The 19,487-nt window shown below is 48.4% G+C and overlaps 1 protein-coding gene across 4 annotated transcripts in view; it reads right to left on the bottom strand.

The window, feature by feature from the left end:
- LOXHD1 (lipoxygenase homology domains 1) overlaps positions 1-19,487 on the bottom strand; it is a 140,519-nt gene that overhangs the window by 30,859 nt on the left and 90,173 nt on the right. For 2 of the 4 annotated variants that reach the window (XM_033177834.1, XM_033177836.1), the window contains 7 exons: positions 17,936-18,145; positions 17,694-17,829; positions 15,339-15,547; positions 14,337-14,522; positions 11,368-11,495; positions 2,964-3,081; positions 823-997 (listed from right to left, as the gene is read on the bottom strand). In XM_033177834.1, the coding sequence (XP_033033725.1) occupies positions 823-997; positions 2,964-3,081; positions 11,368-11,495; positions 14,337-14,522; positions 15,339-15,547; positions 17,694-17,829; positions 17,936-18,145 (1,162 nt within the window). Of the gene's footprint in view, positions 1-822; positions 998-2,963; positions 3,082-11,367; positions 11,496-14,336; positions 14,523-15,338; positions 15,548-17,693; positions 17,830-17,935; positions 18,146-19,487 lie in introns of those variants that run through there. The other 2 variants (XM_033177835.1, XM_033177837.1) reach the window with 2 other exon arrangements.

The following is a 19,487-nucleotide window of genomic DNA, read 5'->3' as shown; positions in this document are numbered from 1 at the left end:
ATGCTTGAGATTCTACCATGAGAGCTTCATTTCTTTGGCAAGAGGCTTCTCTGTTGGAAATGTAAGCTACCATGGCCAACAAGTTAATCCTTCATTCACCATTTATAATTAATGTGATGAGCTTGCCAGATTCCTTGCAATGGCTCCTGGAGAGCAGGCTTGGGATAGGGGAGTGTTGGTAGCATGTCCCCCATGCTTAGATGACAGTGTGTTCCCTCTCAGCTCCTGGCCTTTGACATGCTAGTACTTTTGATTAGAAGGCCCTTCCTCTGGGTGCCTTGTCTGCCTGGCTTCCGTGTTTGTGTTTCTGGACTTGACTTTGGCATTGCATCCATCAGAGCATCACCACACTGCACTGTGGTTGCTCCAATGAAGGTCAGACCTGCAAGGGCCTGGGCAGCATATCTGTATCCTAAGACCCACAGCCAAAGCTGGCACATGGTAGATGGCCACCAAGCACATGGGTCCGAGCATGCCTGAGGTGCATGGCACTTAGGCGAGGGGTGCCAGGCAGCAGAAGGAAGATGGGAAGGCTCTGCATCAAGCCAGAGCCATTGGAAATGTACCATTTCCAAAAGTGCTGACCATACTCCCCAGTCATGTTCTCCCCTATTTCCCCAAGGGAGAAGGGAGGGAACCAGTCACTCACTGGGAGGAAATATTTTGTCCAGACAGAAAGTGACACACTGGAGAAGACTTGGATTGACTAGATTTTGGAAGGCCATATAAAGAAAAACGCCCTGACCAGAAACCAGGGCCTCAGACCGAATTTGAGGGTTGGAGGGGCAAGGGAGCAGGAGGTGTGAGGGACCCCCAACCCACCCAGGATGTTGCTGGTCTTAACTGCGACGGTGTAGGAGGTCCACTCCATCATTTCTTCCTCATCGATAACGGCACACATTTCACACACCAGGGTCTTCTTCCCCTTCCGCTGGGACAGCCAGTCTCCATAGTAGAACATAGTCAGGTCTCCAGTGTTCATGTTCTTCAGTAGGATCTGGGGGAAAGGGAGCCACCGTGGGAATGCCCTGCCCTCTCTCACCTCCACCAGCACCCACTGGCCCATGCAGCCCCTCCCCGAATCCCAACCCTGGAGATCCCAGACCTGAGACAAGCGCTTGCGACTGAGACCCAGGAGGTGTGGAAAGGGCCCTTTCCAGGACAAAGGCCCTGTCCTGTGTGCTTGCCATGGGATTTGAAGTCCTCACGAGGACTGCCCTAGCTTGTGATTTGGGAATGGGCAATTCACCTAAAACTTTATCCTCAGAGGTACCTGTCACTGTGCACAAGAGATGTTTGCTGAATGAGTGACAGAAAAACAGATCAACCCAGCCCCTGTCAGCCACAAACACCTGGGAGCAGAGTGCTGACATCTGCAGGATAGTCCTTGGTGTGGGCCCCATATTTTTGACTCAAGAAAATCTGCTAATGGCTGAACAGGGGAGGAGGAGCCTGAGGCAATGCAGGACAGCTGGCCTCTGGTAGATGAGGATGCATGGGCTGACTCAGGCAGGGGACTGCAGGGCTTTGTGTTATGGGTGAAATTGTATTCCCCCAGAGTTCATATGTTGAATTCTTAACCCACAGTCCCTCAGAATGTGACCTTATTAGAAAGGGGATTGTTGTAGGTGTAATCAGTTCAGATGAGGTCATTAGACTGGGCCCTAGTCCAATCTTATACCACCCAGACAAGCACCCAGAACACCATGTGAAGACTGGCAAGATGCTGCCCCGAGCCAGGGAACTGCCAGAAGCCAGGAGAGTGGCCCAGAACAGATGCTTCCCTAGAGGGAGTGTGGCCCTGCCGACACATTCACCTTGGACTTCTGCCTCTATGACAGTGAGGGGGTAATAAATGTGTGTTGTTCCAAGCCCCTAGTCCGTGGTGCTTTGTTATGCTGCCTGATTCTAACACACATTATGTAGGGAGGACACACACATGTTGGTGTGCCTAGGACCTCGTGTGACATGGAGGCTGCAGGAAGGTCATCTTCGTCAGCATAGTCATTGCCTTTGTGAGTGTGGGGCTGCAGATGAGGCTCCTCCTGGCTGCCAGGGGCCTCCAGTTTTGGAGCCACTCTTAGCATGGAAAGCCGTTAGACTCCTAACATCACGGTGGTTCTCATCAAAATAAGTGAAACTTAGCCCTATGCCCTGGACGCTCTTCTCTCTGCCCTGGAGCAGCAAGTGTTAATGACTCTCCTCTGGGCACCCTGGAGGCACAGAGCCGCACAGCCTGGGGAAGGTGAGGAAGTGATGAGAGGTCCTGAGAAGGAGCAGCTGCCTTCCTTTCTTGGTGGAAACTGAGTCTGTGGCCATGTGCATGTGTGTGTGTGCACATGTGCCCGTGCATATGTATGCTGAGAAGAGTGGGAGGATGGAGGCAGAACTAAGAAATCCCGTACTGCTGTTGCTCCTTGAAGATCCCATTATCGCATCCCCAAGGCTGGCTTCAGCCCAACTGAGAGCCCAAGGATTCAGGATCCTCAGGCAGGGTGCTGACGACCAAGCTCAGACTCAGAGGGCCACAATGGAAAAAGAGGCAGCTGCCTAACTCCATGATCACAGAGGCCCCAGTAAGCTTTCTGCCATCCTGCCTGAAGTTCCCACCATGGCAGCCTCTCTCTGCCCCAGGCCTTGCTCCTCCTCTCTCAACCCTCCCAGCTGCTGTCCTGAAGGAAGCCCACACCACCCCTCCCCTTCCTTGGGTCTCTGTCCACGTAAAGTTGACAGCTCATGTTGAATTACCTGACAGTTGCTTCAGTTCTCACTGGACACAAATAAATAAAACGACATTCTCGGATTAATTCATGCCAAAGGGCGTACTGAATCATATGGGCTGGGTTCATGTAATGATCCTCTACGGTGACATTTGTTTTAACAAGGTCCATTGACAAGCCAGAGGAATGGGGGGAAGGGGTGGCTGGTGGCTGGAAGGAAGAGTGAGGGTCTAGACATTTTACCCTCTCCAGGAACCACTCTGGCCGGCTGCCCAAGCCATCAATCCTGATCCGCATCTTGGTGAATGGAGCAATGTCTAGGATCTCCATGATGAAGGTGTCATTCTGCTCCCGCTCAAACCTGGGTGTGGAGAGGAGGGGCATGAAGAAGGGAAGCTGGCCATTGGGGAGGGCTGGGCCAGGCCAGAGGCCAGGTTTGGGGTGAGGGAGGAGATTAGGGCTTTACTCAGCAGCCCCTCTGCTCTCAGCAACTCTCCACCAGCCCATCTCTTGCATCCCAGATGTGTTTCTGAAAGACTGGGTTAAGTGGGTTTGGCTAGTAGAAAGGGCCCTGAACCAAGAGCTACCAGTGCTGGGTTCTAATCTCATTCTACCCATCACCTAGAATAGTCCCAGTTCCTTTCTAGAACTTGGTTTCCTTACCTGTGGTCTGGAGAATAACACTGGCCCTGCAATCTCACAAAACTGTGATGAAGACCAAATGGATGTGAAATCAATTTAAAATGGAAAAAGAATTCCATATCTGAAAAGCTTTAAATGAGGTTCTGTGCATGACAGGGCCATTGCGAATGGTGGGGCAGGCGGTGCACCACACAACTCTAGATGGCATCATTCGCATTTTTCTATTTGCCATCTGCAAAACTGAACACAGTGCCCTGAATTGGGTAATGCTACTGCCAACTGTAAAGCAGTAGGCAAATAGAAGGTAATGCTGCTTTTGTTGCTATTATTATTTTCCTGCTGAATGACCTCATCATCTCAGAGATGCTCTATCTTTATTCCTTACTGCTCTTCCCACAGTGCCACATGTACAATTCGACCTTCAATGCTGACTGATTGCTTGACTGCTGGCTGATTCCAGATGATACTGCTGATAAGGCCCTGGGGTAATGCAGGTGGCATTGGAGATGTGGCTCTGCATGGCAATCATCATGCTTCCTTGAATACAAGACATATTTTTAGGTCTTTTAAAAACAGAGGCCATCGCCAATGGGGGCTGAGACTTAAATATTGCAAATTGAGAACTAACTACTGCTAGTCTTAAAGGTGGTGATGAAACACAGACAATTTCTTCTGATAACTTGCTCTGTGTGCATTTTACAATTATTAGAAATGAAAAAGTTATCCCAAAGTCAGCCCCATATCCCTCCTCCTCTAATTGAAGCCCCATCTGTCCCTCTGGGCATAATGGAAACTGTAAGGGGGTGCTCATGTCACATTCATGTCACACACTGAAATTTTCTCAAATAATCTTTCAATTCCTTACTCTTGCCAGGAGCACAATTTTGCAGATCAAAAGAGCTTTAGAATTCTTTGCTTTGCATGTCTCTTTAATTTTCACTCTTTGAATTTAGCCAAGTGTCTTCATTTTATGGAGATTTTATGGTGGGACAGGTGTAAGGAAAAGGGGAGGAGAAATAAGCTTTTCTTCTGGAAGACTGCAAGGAGATTACATTTACCCCCTCACCCTTCATTCCAGGCTGAACCCCAATTAACCTGGATGGACTTCCTCTGTTTGGTGTAAAACGATCTAAAGTGAAGGCCCTTATTTGTCCTTCAGTCTTTCCAACTCACTAGCCACATCCTTCCAGGTGCCCCGGACCCCCTCCAGACACCTCAGTTGACACAGTAGGATTCCCACCCTTTGGAGAGGTGCCCGCCTTTGAGCTCACAGGGACAGGGCTGTTGTGTGACCCAGGATTTTTGCTGCTCATCTACTCAAAGGAGCCTCTGCTCAGCAGCTGAGGGAGTGGTGTCTGGGAAGGGCCCCCTTTGGCTGCCCCTCATGTCCTTCCTTTTCTGGTTTCCTTCTGTTCCTGCCTGTTGTAAAAGGGTGTCCTTAGGGAAGAGCCCAGCAACTACTCCCTCACTGGGCTCCATGACTGAGCACAGCCTGAAGGCTAAACAGGGCCAAAGGCTTAGGCTGGAAGGGCAACTATTTCATGGGAGAATTTTTGGCATTGCTACAAAACCAGGGAAGGGTTATGGTTAGGGACCCTGGGAAAGGGCTGGCTAGCAGATGGATATGGATGACGTGGGATCTAAAGTCCATCAGGCTGAGCAGCTGCTCAGGCAGTTTGTGACATCTTAGGGGCATAGCTGGGGCTCTTAGGATTGGCCAGGGTCAGAGTGCCAGCCTTAGCTTTGCTCTAGACCACTCTCCTTCCAGTCTGAAGTTCTCTATACCCAAGGCCATTGAGCTTATGCTTGAAATCGCCTTTGAAAAAACTGTAACAGTGAGAAAATTTTGGCAGTGAAAGAGATCTGATTTAACCAACCCCCATCTTGCCTTTAGCCTTCAAACTTCCCTTGATTCTTCCTGGGTTTGGGTCAAGCTAACTTTGGGAGACATTTAGTGTATAGTTTAAATGATAATAGCCCTTCCATAAAGTTAAGGGGAGACCACCAGCCTCAGAGGATGAGAGAAGCCTGAATTCTGCTAAAACATAGACATAAACATTGCCAGCCATTACTCCAGAGGTCACAAGATATGCACTTCCCCAATTACCCCTGCAGATAACAACATCGCCATTGTAAACAGAAGACTGGCCTTTTGAGATGTCTTTTCAGTTTTTTTACGTCTGATGACCAATGGCTCCACCTGGACCTGCCAACTCTTGTGGCCCCACCCAGAAATGACTTAGCATGCAATGAGGACCATTTCCCAAGCCCCTATGATTGTACCCCCAAACCAATCAGCAGCAAGTACCCATTGCCTAGCCACCCCCACTTCTCCCAAACTCTCCTGGAAAAACCCTAGTCTCTGAGTTTTCAGGGAGGCAGATTTGAGTAATAACATAATTCCATTCTCCCATTTAGCCAGCTCCACATGTGTAAAACACTTTCTCTATTGCAATTCCCCTGCTTTGATGAATCAGTTATCTCTGGGCTGTGGGCAAAGTGAAACTCCTGGATGGTTCCATGCTTAGACAGCTCTACTGATGGGGCCCCATGGCCACCCTTGCAGCTCTTTTCCTTTTAGGACAGCCATGGCCAACCTTTAGTAAGTTTTGTTACATTGAGTTCTGCCACTAGAACAAATTGTTGAATTGTCAACATCTGACTAACCTCAATGCCTCTACTCTCTTCCCTCTCTATCCCTTTGAAACAAGGCACTGGACCTCTCCCTTCTCCAGGCTCCTCAGTAGAATACTATGCAGCAACAAAAATGAGCAAATCACAATCACACTCAACAGCTCAGGAAAATATGAAAAACCTGATGCTGAGTGAAAGAACTAAGACACAAAATAAGATATATGGCCCGATTCTATTTATGTACCATTCAAATCCAGGTGATATAAAAGCCTATTGTTAGGGATGAAATCCAGGTGATATGAAAGCATAGACCCATGAGATGGAGACCGAAAAAGAAAGGAAACAAGAAAATGTTGAGAACTGGCAAGATTTAATTTCTTGGCCTGAAGGCAGCGTGGAGGGTTTACATAAGTTTTTGCTTTATAAGTATAATAATGTATGTACTTATATATATATATGTGTATATATATATGTATGTTTATGATAAAATGTTTAAAAGTGTAAATGTCTCTAGAACCTTTGACTGTTCTTCATGTGGCAGAATTTTCAGATCCATGCTCTGTGGCTTGTAGCCCTTGTGGCAGGCTGAAAAATGGTTCCCCAAAAGATATCCATGGTATAAATCTTGGAATCCATGTATATAACTGTATGGTAAAAAGAAAAGGGAGGTCTTTGCAGATGTAATTAAGTTAAGAGGCTTAAGATGGGGAGATTATCCTGGATTATTCCAGTGAGCCATTAATGTAATCCTGAGTCCTTATAAGAAGGCAGAGAGAGAGAGAGAGAGAGAGATCAACACATACACAAAGGAGGTGGGATGTGAAGATGGGGCAGAGATGGGAAGACCTGGCCTTGAAGGCTGGAGTGATGTGGCACAAGCCAAGGACTGCTGGCAGCCACCAGAAGCTGCAATGAGTGGATTCTCTTCCCAGAGCCCACAGGGCACATGGCAGTGCTGACACCTGATTTCCACCCACAGATTCTGATTTCAGATTTCTGGCCTCTGGATAAATGAGAGAAGAAAATTCTGTTGTTTTAATTGCCATATGTTTGTGGTAATTTTGTATCACAACCTCAGGAAATTAATATAGCCCCAAGTGGTGTGAATGGAGAACTTTGGGACCAGAAAGCAGGTAGACAAGGGGAGGCTGCCCTGGAACTCACACAGAGAAAATTCCAAGCCTGGGATCGGTGAGCAGCAGGGAGTTGGCCTCAGTGATGATGTAAATGTTCATGGGGTTGAAGTAACTGGCACACAAAAGACAGAGCCTCCAGTCCCAGGCTCTGCTGATCTGGGCTCCTCAGAGACCATTGGAAAAACTGGACCTTGTGCATCCCCCACTAGACATACGAGGTGATGGGGAGCTGCATACCTATCTCATGGCCATCTTTGCTGTGGTTTGAGAGTAGAACAAGGCCAAATCTCAAACAGATTCTAAGTCTATTCTTGAATGCCATGATCAGACCTAGTACATATCTGCCAGTCTCCTCTTAAAGGGCAGCCCTTGAGCTACAGATGATGCTTTGAGAGGGGTGCCCAGCAGTGAGTGCTGGAACCTTTCAATTGCCTGACCTGGGTGCCCCTGGAAGGCAGCAGTTCCTGGAACTCAGCTTTCCTTCCTCTTCTCTCAGACCGTTCATGCTGTCCCCTGGGACTCACCTCCAACCTCCTTGAGAAAGGCTCAACCTTCCCACCCAAGTCTTCTGCCCATGGAGTCCCCAAAGATAAGACCTTTCCAGTCTCAGAACTTTATTGCTAACCAGACTAAGATTCAAGTGATAAACATGTGGAAGAGAGAGTCAAAACTTACAAGCTTACTACAGCCCTGGGCACGGTCACAACCAAATATTTCCCAATCCTCTCCTGAAAGGACAACTGGAATCCCATTTGAGTGTCTGTTCTCTGTTTCCATTCCCTTGAGCTCAGCCTCTTTCCATGCTTTTTGCAATAAGGGTTAGTAAAAGCAACAGGCCATCCTGAGGGGTAAACCCAAAAGAACTCTTGAGACACAAAAAGGGACCCAAAATCTTTTTTGTGTCCAGTCCAAGGAAGTTTCCATTTCACTAGGTCTCTACTGGCCTAGGCATGATCCCTCACAGGCATTTACTTCCTACTATAGAAATAACACAACTCTTTGTCTAAAAATAGCTTCTACACCCACTGGACACCAATCACCTCAAATCCCTCTGTTGGAGACTCGTCTCCTGAAAGTACGCATTATCTTTTAGGGCATCATTTTTTCTGAATGCCATATTAATTCACAAGCATCTCGGTGGGAGTTAATTTACCAGAACCATTTTCTCTGAAGTGGCAAGATGAGAAGTTAAGAAATTTAGCTGGGGAGTGGGATAGAGTGAATTGCTATTGGCTATTGTAAGCTTTGGCCCCTGGGTACAGCATCTGACTGCAGGAGCGTTGCAGCAGTCAGAAGCCTCGTGATACCTTCTGTGTGAATGCATGCATGTCTCAGCCTCATTCTGGTCACATACCATTTCTTGGGGAAAGTATCACCTTGCACAGTACCAAGCTGTGCCCACAACACATGTGCAGTGGGTCTCTCTGTCTACGTTCCCTAGTCAAGATGCAGACATTCTTAACAAGGACTTCAGGACACAGGTGAAACATCAGGCCACATGCAAATGAAAATATCAAAACATGTCTCGGGAAACAACTCTGAGCTTGCAAACCAGGGTTATTAAGAAATGATGGCTCTCCTCACAAAATAAATTTTTATTCAGAAAAAAAAAATCCTTCAACTAGCAACGTGCCTCAAAGCATTTACAATATGGTTGTATTTATAATAATGTGATTTTCAAGCAACATTTTTGGAATTTAGATACTTCCAGAAACAAGATGTCTCTTCCACCAGCAATTAAGCCTTGTACATCTGGAAAACAAGGTGGAATGTAGGTGTAGGATAATTAATCAGAAAAAATCCAGGAATATGGGGTTGGGTAATGATTAGAGTCAGAGTACAGAAGTAAAGACTATAGGAGGCTGAATATGCAAACAACAGTAGACAGACCATGTGTGATAATAGAACTCTGAGCTACCTCCCCTGCAGCGACCATCCCAAGAAACCACAGTCTCTACAGAAATTGGCCCAGAATGATCAGGACTTGGGCAATGGCCCCCAGCTTCCCTATTTTGTCCCTGCTCCCAACTCAGGACTAACCAGACTGACGGACCAAATCCAAATATGGTCCCTAATGCAATCACGTATGAAACCCCGATTCTAGCTACCCAACCTCCAGCTCTACCATGCCAAAAATAATGCTTCATTACAAAGCTCCTCCTCCTCCCACAGCATTCAAATCTCTACCAAACCAAGTGATGGTGGCTGAGTCTCTTGCTACAGCAAGCTCTAAGTAGAGAGTTTCTGTTCTCATTTGGTCCTCCTTTATTTCTAGAACTAAGTTCAAATCCCAGTTCCCCTACTTACTTGCTGTATAACCTTGGGCAAGTTATTTCACCTCTATGTGTTTCAGGCATCTTATTAGTAATGTGGAGATGATAAGAGGGCAAAGAGTGATAAGAGGGGTGTTGTGAGTTAATATATGTTAAAAAGCACTTGCAACAGTGTCTGGCATGGAATAAATGTTCAATGCATATTAGCCATTATTATTATCACCATTGCTGTTGATATGGGAAGAATTCAAGGAGGAAATGGGAGTTGCAAAATGAGAGAGCAGAAGTGCTAAGACAGGCAAAAACTTTCCCATCAGACCCCCAGGGATGAGCTGCATAGGGCCCATAGGATGGGCAAAGCTCCAGCTTGCATGAGCTGCCTTGTCCACGAAAAGAAATGCTGCCTGGTCCCCAAAAGCTTCAGTAGCCACATCCTCATCATCACCAACAGCACCATCATCAAAATTATCATCCCTACCATTATCACCTTCATCTCTATCACCACTGCCACCACCATCATCATCATCATCACAATTATCATCCCTACCATCATTACCTTCCTCCCTATCACCACCATCATCATAATCACCATCATCACCATCATTATCATCATCACCATCATCACAATTATCATTCCTACCATCACTTTCACCCCTATCATCACCACCATCATCATCATCCCTACTATCATCACCTTCATCCCTATCACCATCCTCATCATCACTACCACCATCACAGTCATCATCCCTACCATTCAACACCATCAATATCACCAACCTCACTATCATCCACAATGTCCTCATCACCACCCCAATCCAGAAGTACTGAGTGCCTACTACAAGCAAGGCAAGAGCTAGGAGGTATGAGGTGCTCAAAAAGGAAGCCACCTGGGTCCTGCCCTCCAGCTAAGGGAAGGAGTGCTGTGTGTTCAGAGGCAAGTTGCTGTGGGTGGGATTTTAAAATGCTAAGCTTAGACTCTGAGTCTGTCATCTCTGGTTCTTAAGATGTCAGGGGCCAGGGATGTTTGGGGGACAGCGGCTGAACATGGCAAACTAGCCCAAACCCAGGACTGTCTATATTGGGAATCCAAGGGAGGGCACGGACATGAGTACTATATGAGGGTCATCTTTAATGTCATTACGAATCACTAATGAGTGCTTAGGACTGGGGGCCATCTGGGTGTAGTTTGCAGTGCCACAGCTTAATGGCCATGGGACTCTGCACATATGACTTTACCTTTTCATGCCTCAGTTTCTCACTTGTAAAATGGGGATGATAATAATTGGGTTATTATTATAGGGTTGTGGAAAAGATTAAGTGCATCAATACATGGCTTATTAGAGAATAATGCTTGGCACAAAACAAGCTCCTATAAATGTTAGTGTTGCTGTTATTGCTCTCCTTAGGTTAAGCTCTGTTAAGTACAAGGACCCTTGTCTTCTTGGCTATATCATCTCTTCAGTGCCTGAGTCAGTGCCTGGCATATACTAGGTGTTCAATTTTTTTTTAATGTTTTGAAAATTGACTGCATTTTATTGTGTAATCATTTGAGACTTACAGAAAAGTTTCAAAAACAGAACAGAGCTTCTGTGCCCCCTTCACCTAGCTCTCCTTAATGTCAACATCTTATATTGCCATAGTACAATTAATGAAATTAAGACATTAACAATGATACAATACCATCAACTAATCTACCAACCTTACAATAAACAATTTTGAGTACCAAATGAAAGAAAGAAGAAATGTTATGGGTAGAGGTGATCAAGGAATACTTCCTGGGGGAGGTAGATTTGAGCTGGCCCTTGAAAAAGAAAGGTATTGAGACAGAATAGGCAGACAGAGGATAGAAGGTCTCATGGTCTGCAGCGGGCATGTGAGAATCAGCCTGGCTGAGGGTAGGGTAGGGCAGAGGGGAAGAGTTGAATGTGGGAGGGGTGAGGGGTAGGGGCCACCTCCAGGTACCTGGCTTTCTTTTTGTCCAGCTGCATCTCCTCCGTGCTCCCGTTGATGCCATAGAGGGTCATGAAGATGTTGGAGTCAGTACCCCCACCAACCACATCCCCTGTCCACACCGTCATTTCATAGAGAACCTGCCATGAGAGGAATGCAGGTGCTGAGTCTCAGCCTCACCCTCCAACCCCACCTGACCTGCCTCAGTCTCACCAGAGAAAGAGACACGCTGTCTAAGTTCCACGGCTCTGGAAAGAGCCCCTCCTCCAATCAACTGTAAATGCCTGGATAGCGAGAGGCAGCCTTGTCACTCTCTTATGTCCCCCACTGTACTCAGTCCCACCCTAGAAAGGAGTCCTGACAGAGAGCCCTTCTGCAATAGAAACATGATGGAAAGCCCGGCGTTAACTGACTCTTTGTCAGTTGAATCCCAACCTAAGTCCAGCTGTGCCAGTAGTGCATGGTGGCAAGACAGTGGCCTTTGGAGCCCTCCAGAGCTCCATGTGAATCCCAGATCTGTCACCTGCTGGCTGTTAGACCCGGGCAGATGCCTGACCTTACCAGCCTCTGCTCCCCTGTGGTAAAATAGGGATAAGCTCCCTTGCAGAGTGAGAGCTGCTGACAATTTGCATGACGCCTGGTGCTGAGCCTGCCACCTGTGTGGCCCCAAGCAGCAGCCAAAACTCTGGGTGTCAGTTCCCCTTCATGCCACAGCCTGCATATGCCCTGCGGCTGCGAATGAGGGATGCCATCAGGAGTGATGTTTACAGAGGGAGTGCTGCCTCAATCCACTTGAGAAGTGGGACAATCCCCTACTTCCATGATGTTCACTTGAGACTGGGGTTTTGCCATTTAGCCTGAGGTGTGTGCCAAAGAGAATGTCTGCCCTCTGTCTCCACTGGAGGGTGAGGTGCAGCCTGCTCTTCCTGGTATGCCTCCACCAAGCCCCCACCTTGGTTCTTCCTCTGTGAGGCAGCCTCGTGGCAAGAGAAAGCACTTACACTGTTCTAGAATGTTCTTTGGTCCCGGATTCTTACTCCCTTCCTTCTCACCAAGTGCCCCTGGACTCACAGTGAAGTCTGAAGGTTCAGGAGAGGATCAGACTTACGGTCGGGGAAGGGCCATCTTGACCGTCTCCTTTGAATGTACCTGGCCCAGTGTGTCCCTTTTCTGGAGGCTGCTACATTCCTCTATCACCTGTGCAGGGGCCTGGTTCCCATTATCCAGAAGCCTGGACCTCTAAACCCGAGCTATTAATCACGGTGATCATGTCCCCATCATTGTGCCTGGAGGGGGCTGCATGCTTTTCCGGCAGCATCTAGAATCTCTGCCAGGACACTGTGAGGTTTGAAGTATTCTGTGCAGGCCTGGCCCGCAGGAGAAATTCAGGACATGTTTGCTGAGGGAACGGATGAAGAGCCTCTTGCTTTACCAAGAAAATCCCCTTAGACCACCCAGCAAGGGCATTCATGATGGTCAGGAGGAGCCACTGGGAACAAAAGTGGGAGCCTAACATTTTTTTGCTCTTATCCAGGCAGGCATAAAAGATAGAATGATCAAAATGAGTGCTTTAGCGGCCCCATGGAGACTGGCCCCTGAGAGCTGGTCCATCAGACTCTTGTGTTCTCTGCATCCATCTTTCTCTCCTTTACACAGACACATCTCTTTTTATGTAATAAGTGTGTTTCCAAAAAGAGACAGAAACAGTGCTCTTGTAATTCTAGTCTGATATCAGGTGTCCTGGGGAGATGGCCAGCCCAAAGAACCCTGCAGTTCTTTGTAAAGTGACAAACCTGTGTTCCTTTGTGCCATGGATAATGGGTGTAGGTCTGGATTTTCCTGGACTAAAGGGCTCCAAGGGAGCTACAGCTGCACTGCGTGGGGTGTGCATGTGTGCTGGGCGGTGGCACAGAGACACACACAGGCTGGGAAGTGGGTCAGGTGGAGGTCCCTGGATGAACTGTGTGCTCACCCACACCATCCGTCTGCCCACAGATGGAGATGTCTGGGGGTTGGGGGAAGGATGTGAGATATAGAAAGTGCTACTCTCTGACTCTCCAGCAGGCGGGAAGCAGGAGACTGGCAGGCACCACACTCCTGCCTGTCAAGGTTTCAGAGCCCCACTTCTGTTTCCATATACAATGTAGGCAGAGCACACTCAGGTCCAGGTGATTTCTTCTCACCTTTGTGGGACAGCTTCTGACCTGGTCCAAGAAGCCCATTGGTTTTGATTCAGGACCACAGAAAAGGGATGGGGCCTTCTGTTGACCCCATAGCCATGAGACAAAAAGAGAAACCAACAGGGTCAGGTGAAACAGAGGCTTCTGGGCCACCAAATGGCTGTGTGTCCTCGGATCCTAGCACCAGGCATCTGCCTCCTCCCTGGTCTGACCTGTGTGTTTATATAACTTATCCCAGGCCATTTGGCCAGTTAGAGGTGGAGCCAGGACCGAAGCTCAGACCTCTTGCCCTCCAGGCTTTTCCAGTTAAGAAGGGTATTGTGTGGACACCATTGGCTGCGCCGTGAGACTCAGAGGTTCACAGTATCCCAGATGCCATCTTTCCTATCACCACCCTACTGCTGTTGATGGTGGATCCTTTGGTGAATAATGACCCTACCTGTCTACACAGAGTTGCTTCCTCACAAAGCTCTTCATGAACTGTGATCTCATTAATTCTCACCAAGATCCTACATGGAACAGGCCATGAGTAGCAGGGATGCATTATTTCCAAGCAGTGTATGGGAAGACCAAGGCCCAGAGAAATGAGATGACTTGCCCAAGGTCACACAGCAGCAGACCAGAAGAGAGTTCAGTCTGTGGCTCCTAGCAAAGCACATCTGGCTAGCACACCAGGCTGCAGCCCCTGTGGATACCCCAGTGATGAGTCTCCTACTTCTTCCACTTCTGTCTCCCCTGCTGCTCCCCACCTCAACCTGCACTGCCCTGGCCATGCATTGCACACTCACAGTGCCCCCCTACCTTCACCCCGATGTTCACCACCATGGCATCCAGGAGGTCGAAGACACGAGAGGTGATGCCATCGCCTCTGTCCTTGGCAAGCCAGCAGTTACAGTTCAACATGTACTTAGTGCCCTGGGTAGGCACTGCCAAACACAACTCTTCCACCAGCCAGCAGCTCTCAGGGGAGGCCCCATCATGGCCCAGCTAGGAGGAGACACACCTGATCTGTGATGATCTGGGCACAACTGGGAAGGAAGTGCTCCCTGCCCAGGCCCCTCCCTCAGTGCTTCTTCCCAATGTGCTGTGCACTTGCTGGCCCAGGTCCCTCCCATAAAGGTGAAGAGATTTTGCAGATATAATTACAGTCTCTAATTAGGTGACTTTGAGTGGGTTGAACCTAATCAGGTGAGCCCTTAAAAAAGCATGTCTAGATATCAGAGGTGAAGAAGTTGGAGATATTTGAAGCAGAAGAGATTGTCTCCTATTGAACAAGAAAACAGCTAGCTTTTGGAGACGGTCCCATGGTGGGGAATGGTGGGCCTCTGAGAGATGAAGGCCTCAGTCCTACACCCCAAGAAAATGAATTCTGCCAACAACCAGTGAGCTTGGAAGAGGACCCCAAGCCCCGGATAAAATCGCAGCCCTGGCTGCAACTTGATTTCAGCCCACTGAGATCTTGAAGATGGACCCCCACTAACTCACACCTAGACTCCTGATCCATGAAACTGTGAGATAATACATTTGTGTTGCTTTAAGGCACTAAGTTTGTGATACTCTGTTACACAGCCATGAAAACTAATACACAGAACATTCCCACTGGGTGGGTGGAAGACAGACACACAGAGGGGCAGGTGGCTCACCGAAATCACCTGGCTAGTTGGTTCTCCTCTGCTACCTGCTCTAAGGGGTGCTTCAGGTAGGCTGCTCTTCCCAGCCTGCACTCTCCCACCCACCCAGGTACTAGTCAGCTCCGTCTGTCCCTATGGTGGTCACTATTATGGGGCCCCAAGAAGCCAGCACCTCTATTTTCTTGATGATGCCCACATCCAAGCCTGCAACGTAGAACTCCTCCACAGAGCCACGGCTGAAGCCCCTCTTCCCTCGGGGGTAGTCCAACCAGATGCGCTTACTACGTTCATCATCCTCTCCGATGAGGAAGATGAAGGCTCGGCTGTCAGTGGCTGCATCCTTGTGCTTCCCAGTGGTGACCGACACATAGTAGGGAATAACTGCAAGAGATTACGGGGCCCAGCCTCATAACAGACCAGGTGGACAAGGCACTGCCTCATAGGCTCACAGATTTGGAAGTGACCTCTGAGGGCACTGATCTCAGCTCCTTGCTCAGAGACAAAGTGCAATGAGCCCTTCAGACTGGTAAGTTATCTGTGGTGCGTGTCTCCTCTCCAAGGACTGAGGGAGTTGCTAACTCCCAACGTACAGACAAAAGACAGCATTCTTGTCACTTGTTTGGAGTGTCAAGCTTCTAAAAGCTCTTTTGACCAATTATCCTACTTGAACCTAGCATTACTGTGTGAAGGAGGGTAAGAAAAATAACCTCTCATCACGTATAGGCATTATATGCCCCAAAAGATCACTATGGTCAACAAAAATGCTGTTGGCAAAAGCAAGGTCTCATAGAAAGAAGGAATTTGAAGAACAATAAAAATGTATCATATATGCAACACAGTGAATGGAAGTCCTAGAAGACAGCAATTTCCAAAACACACCAGATTAATTAGCATAAAACTTGCTCAGGTAGTGTCCATAGAGTCGCAGTTTCCATTCTTCCAACTATCCATTCTTCTTGCAGCTGGGGTGGTTATGATACATAAGGAGACATTGTTGGGTAGGTTTCTGGGGAAATCTTTTTTTTTTTTTTTTTTTTGAGACGGAATTTCACTCTTGTTGCCCAGGCTGGAGTGCAATGGCATGATCTCGGTTCACCACAACCTCTGCCTCCCAGATTCAAGTGATTCTCCCGCCTCAGCTTCCTGAGTAGCTGGGATTACAGGTATGCGCCACCACGCCTGGCTAATTTTGTATTTTTAGTAGAGACAGGGTTTCTCCATGTTGGTTAGGCCGGTCTCAAACTCCCGACCTCAGGTGATCCACCTACCTCAGCCTCCCAAAGTAATGGAATTACAGGCACAAGTCACCATGCCTGGCTGGGAAATCTCTTTTAAAAGGTCTGACTCAACTGGGAGGAGTACTCTTTTTTTCCTTACCCTGCCATTCATTCTGCTTGGAATATGGATATGATGGCTGGAGCTCCAACATTCATCTTGGAACCATGGGCAACATTTAGGTCATTTATAAGGTTGCCAGAGTGACCAGGTTAAAGGAACCTAGGTCCTTGATTGCACTGGAACTGCTGTATTAGTCCCAGGTGGCCTACCTTTGGACTTTCATGTGAGTGAAAACAAAAATTCCTAATTTGTTTGTGACCATTTCCAGGTCTCTGTCATGTGCAGTTACTAATTGATACAAGTTGGAAACCTTTCTCCTGGTTCATCTTCCTCAATAGCTTGGGAGACACTACCCTGGTATAGTGGATTTTAGGTTATACAATCTGTTATCTCTTTGAAAAGTTTCCAAACTGTCTCTTCCTGGCTGGAATTACCTGCACATGGCTTTATTTTATCTTTACAGCGGAGGCTTTCCACAGGTGATCACAGTGCTTAAGGAAAGGCACTTTCTTGGGGATCCTATCACTTATTTACAGAGTGAGAAGGTAAAGCTGTAAGCAGACTGGCTTTCTCTGCCTGACTCCACAGATCCACCATGTGGCCTTCTGGAGGGGGCTAACATGGTTGCCATACTCTTATGTTTAAGAGAACTGACTAGGAAGGTAGTGCATTCAAATGTTCAATAGACAATTATAGAACTGCCTTATCTCAAAAATCTGGTTGGCAAAATGAACTTGCTGGGGAATTTATGATATTGTTTTATGTAGGAGGAAAAAACTGAAGCCAAGAGACTGACTTGTCCAAGGCCACACATTTTACTGTCAGAACCAGAAACGGAACTTCAGTCCCCAAACGACCATCTCAGGACTTCTTCCCCTGCCTTCACCACCCCATCATGCCTTAAGTTTGCATGGCTAAGTGCTTTGTGTGATGTTCTAGTGACATGTAAGGGATGTTCATTCTCACTCTAACCTCCTTTAACCTTTGTTTCCCCATCTGCAAAGGGGCCTTAGCCCTGCCCTCTCACTTTGCAGGGTTGTTCTGGGGATAAAACAGGCAATACGTGTGAAAACTATGTAAATGACTAAGAGTTAGATATGTCATCAGCTCAAGAGTGGCTTATCCAAGAATTGCTTTAAAAATTTCCATGTGCCTGGTCCCCATCTAAAGAGCTCCCTGGTTGGCTTACTTGGGCCCTCCTGAACGTAGTCAGCCATGGGCCCGGTCACTGTGTTGATGTCAACATCGGCCATCTTGGAGCTCAGGGCGATCTCCCAGAAGTCAGCAGGGCTGCTGCAGTTGCTGCTGCGGTCCCCAGTGTACTCCTGTGTGGGAGAGCAGGACTGGCAGTTGCAACTCCAGCACCTCCACACCGAGGGACCTCCCCTAGGCATGAGGATGGCCACAGGCCCTGTAGGCCCCTCGCCTCACCTTCTCGTAAAAGAGCCTCTCGAGTCGCCCATCCTCCTTCTTCAGGGACAGCCAGCGCCCGCACAGGAACAGGAACTCGTCCTCATTGGTGTCATTCCAGATCTCCACCTTCTCCACGTACCAGTCTGCGCACCACTTGGAGTTGTCGTGGCGGAGCTTGATCTTGTAGATGACGCCTAGGTCAGCGGCCTCAATGATGAAAGTGTCAGCCTGGGGAGCCCAGATGTGGGGACTCAGATGGTGGGGGGTGTACCCCACTCAACCCACTCCAGCCCAACCCTCTAGGGCCTTCCATCCCACTCAGTTGCCGTGCTGAACAGACCTTTCTTGCCGGGGTGCCCCCCAGACTCAAATCCCCAACACTGAGCCTGTGTGGTCCAAGGCCTCATATCCACAGTGGTCCCATCTTGCAGTCCACTTATATGTGTGGTGCCATGGAGAAAACTGCCTTCACTACATTCCTCTTGGGAGAAGCCTGTGGGTGTTTGGAAGCCTCCTCTGTGTAAGGGGGGTGGGGCCTGAAGGCCATGGGCAGAGGCAGAGGAGGGGTGGTCAGCCGGTCCTGTTCCCGGATTCCTTAGCTATGCTGAGCATTGGGGATGAGTCCAGCTGTGGCAGCCGGAGGGCAAAAGCTCTTCTAGAGATGAACTTCTGAGTAACAGAAGGGGGTTTGAAATTCCCTGGGAGATGCTGAGAGGGAGTTTGATGAACCAGTAAGGCAGGGCTACAGGAGAGGAGGCAGTAGAGGTGAGGCTCTGGGGGAGGCAAGGCTGTGGAGGGACTCGAGCACAAACATCTGGGACGCAGGCTCAAGAGGGTTTTGTGGGGGTTGTGATACAAGGCCCTCATCTGTGTCCCTGAGTCTGTCTTCAGTCAAGTGGACACTCCACTCTTGTGTGCTGATTCTTTGAGGGGAGCTCAGTCAGGTGTGGATCCCAGGCTTTGAATGAGAGGGGGCCAAGACAGAGTTTGAATGTGGGAGGCAGAAGTCAGGATGGGAGCCTGAGGAGGGTGAGAGGGGACAGGTGACACTGAGTGACACCTACTTTCCTTCCGAAAGATTTGCTGAGCACAGGTGCCATGTGAGTCACTGTGCTGACCCCTAGGAAACCAGAGATGAATAGAATAGGATGCCCTCTGTCCCCAGGACCCCACAGTCCAGTGCAGCAAGAGGAGGGGATGGGTAATTCCAGCTCAGATGGTGGGAACAACCACCTGTGTGAGGACTAGAGCCAGGCCTAGGAAGACAGACTTCTCCAGGTGTCAGCATTAAGCTGTAGCTGCGGGGCTGGGTTTTCCAGGCAGCTCAGGTGGGGACAGCCCATGGCCAAGGCAGCTGCAGGTAAATAGCAGCTAGTGGTGTGTGACTGAAAGCAGATGTGGATGGGAGCAGTCCCGGGGTGCTGGCAATCCACTGGGTTCACCAGAGTAAGAATGGGCCCACCCTGAGATACAACAATTCCACTTGTTTGCATCTGTCCTGGGGGAAGACCTTCACATTGCACAAGGATGTTTATTACAGATCATTTTTGCAGAGGAAAATGGGAAGCCA

The sequence above is a fragment of the Trachypithecus francoisi genome, unplaced genomic scaffold, assembly GCF_009764315.1.
Source record: "Trachypithecus francoisi isolate TF-2019V2 unplaced genomic scaffold, Tfra_2.0 Lachesis_group19, whole genome shotgun sequence".
NCBI classification, from domain to species: domain Eukaryota; kingdom Metazoa; phylum Chordata; class Mammalia; order Primates; family Cercopithecidae; genus Trachypithecus; species Trachypithecus francoisi.
The sequence above is the reverse complement of the archived record's forward strand: the minus strand, read 5'-3'. Positions and strand labels throughout refer to the sequence as shown.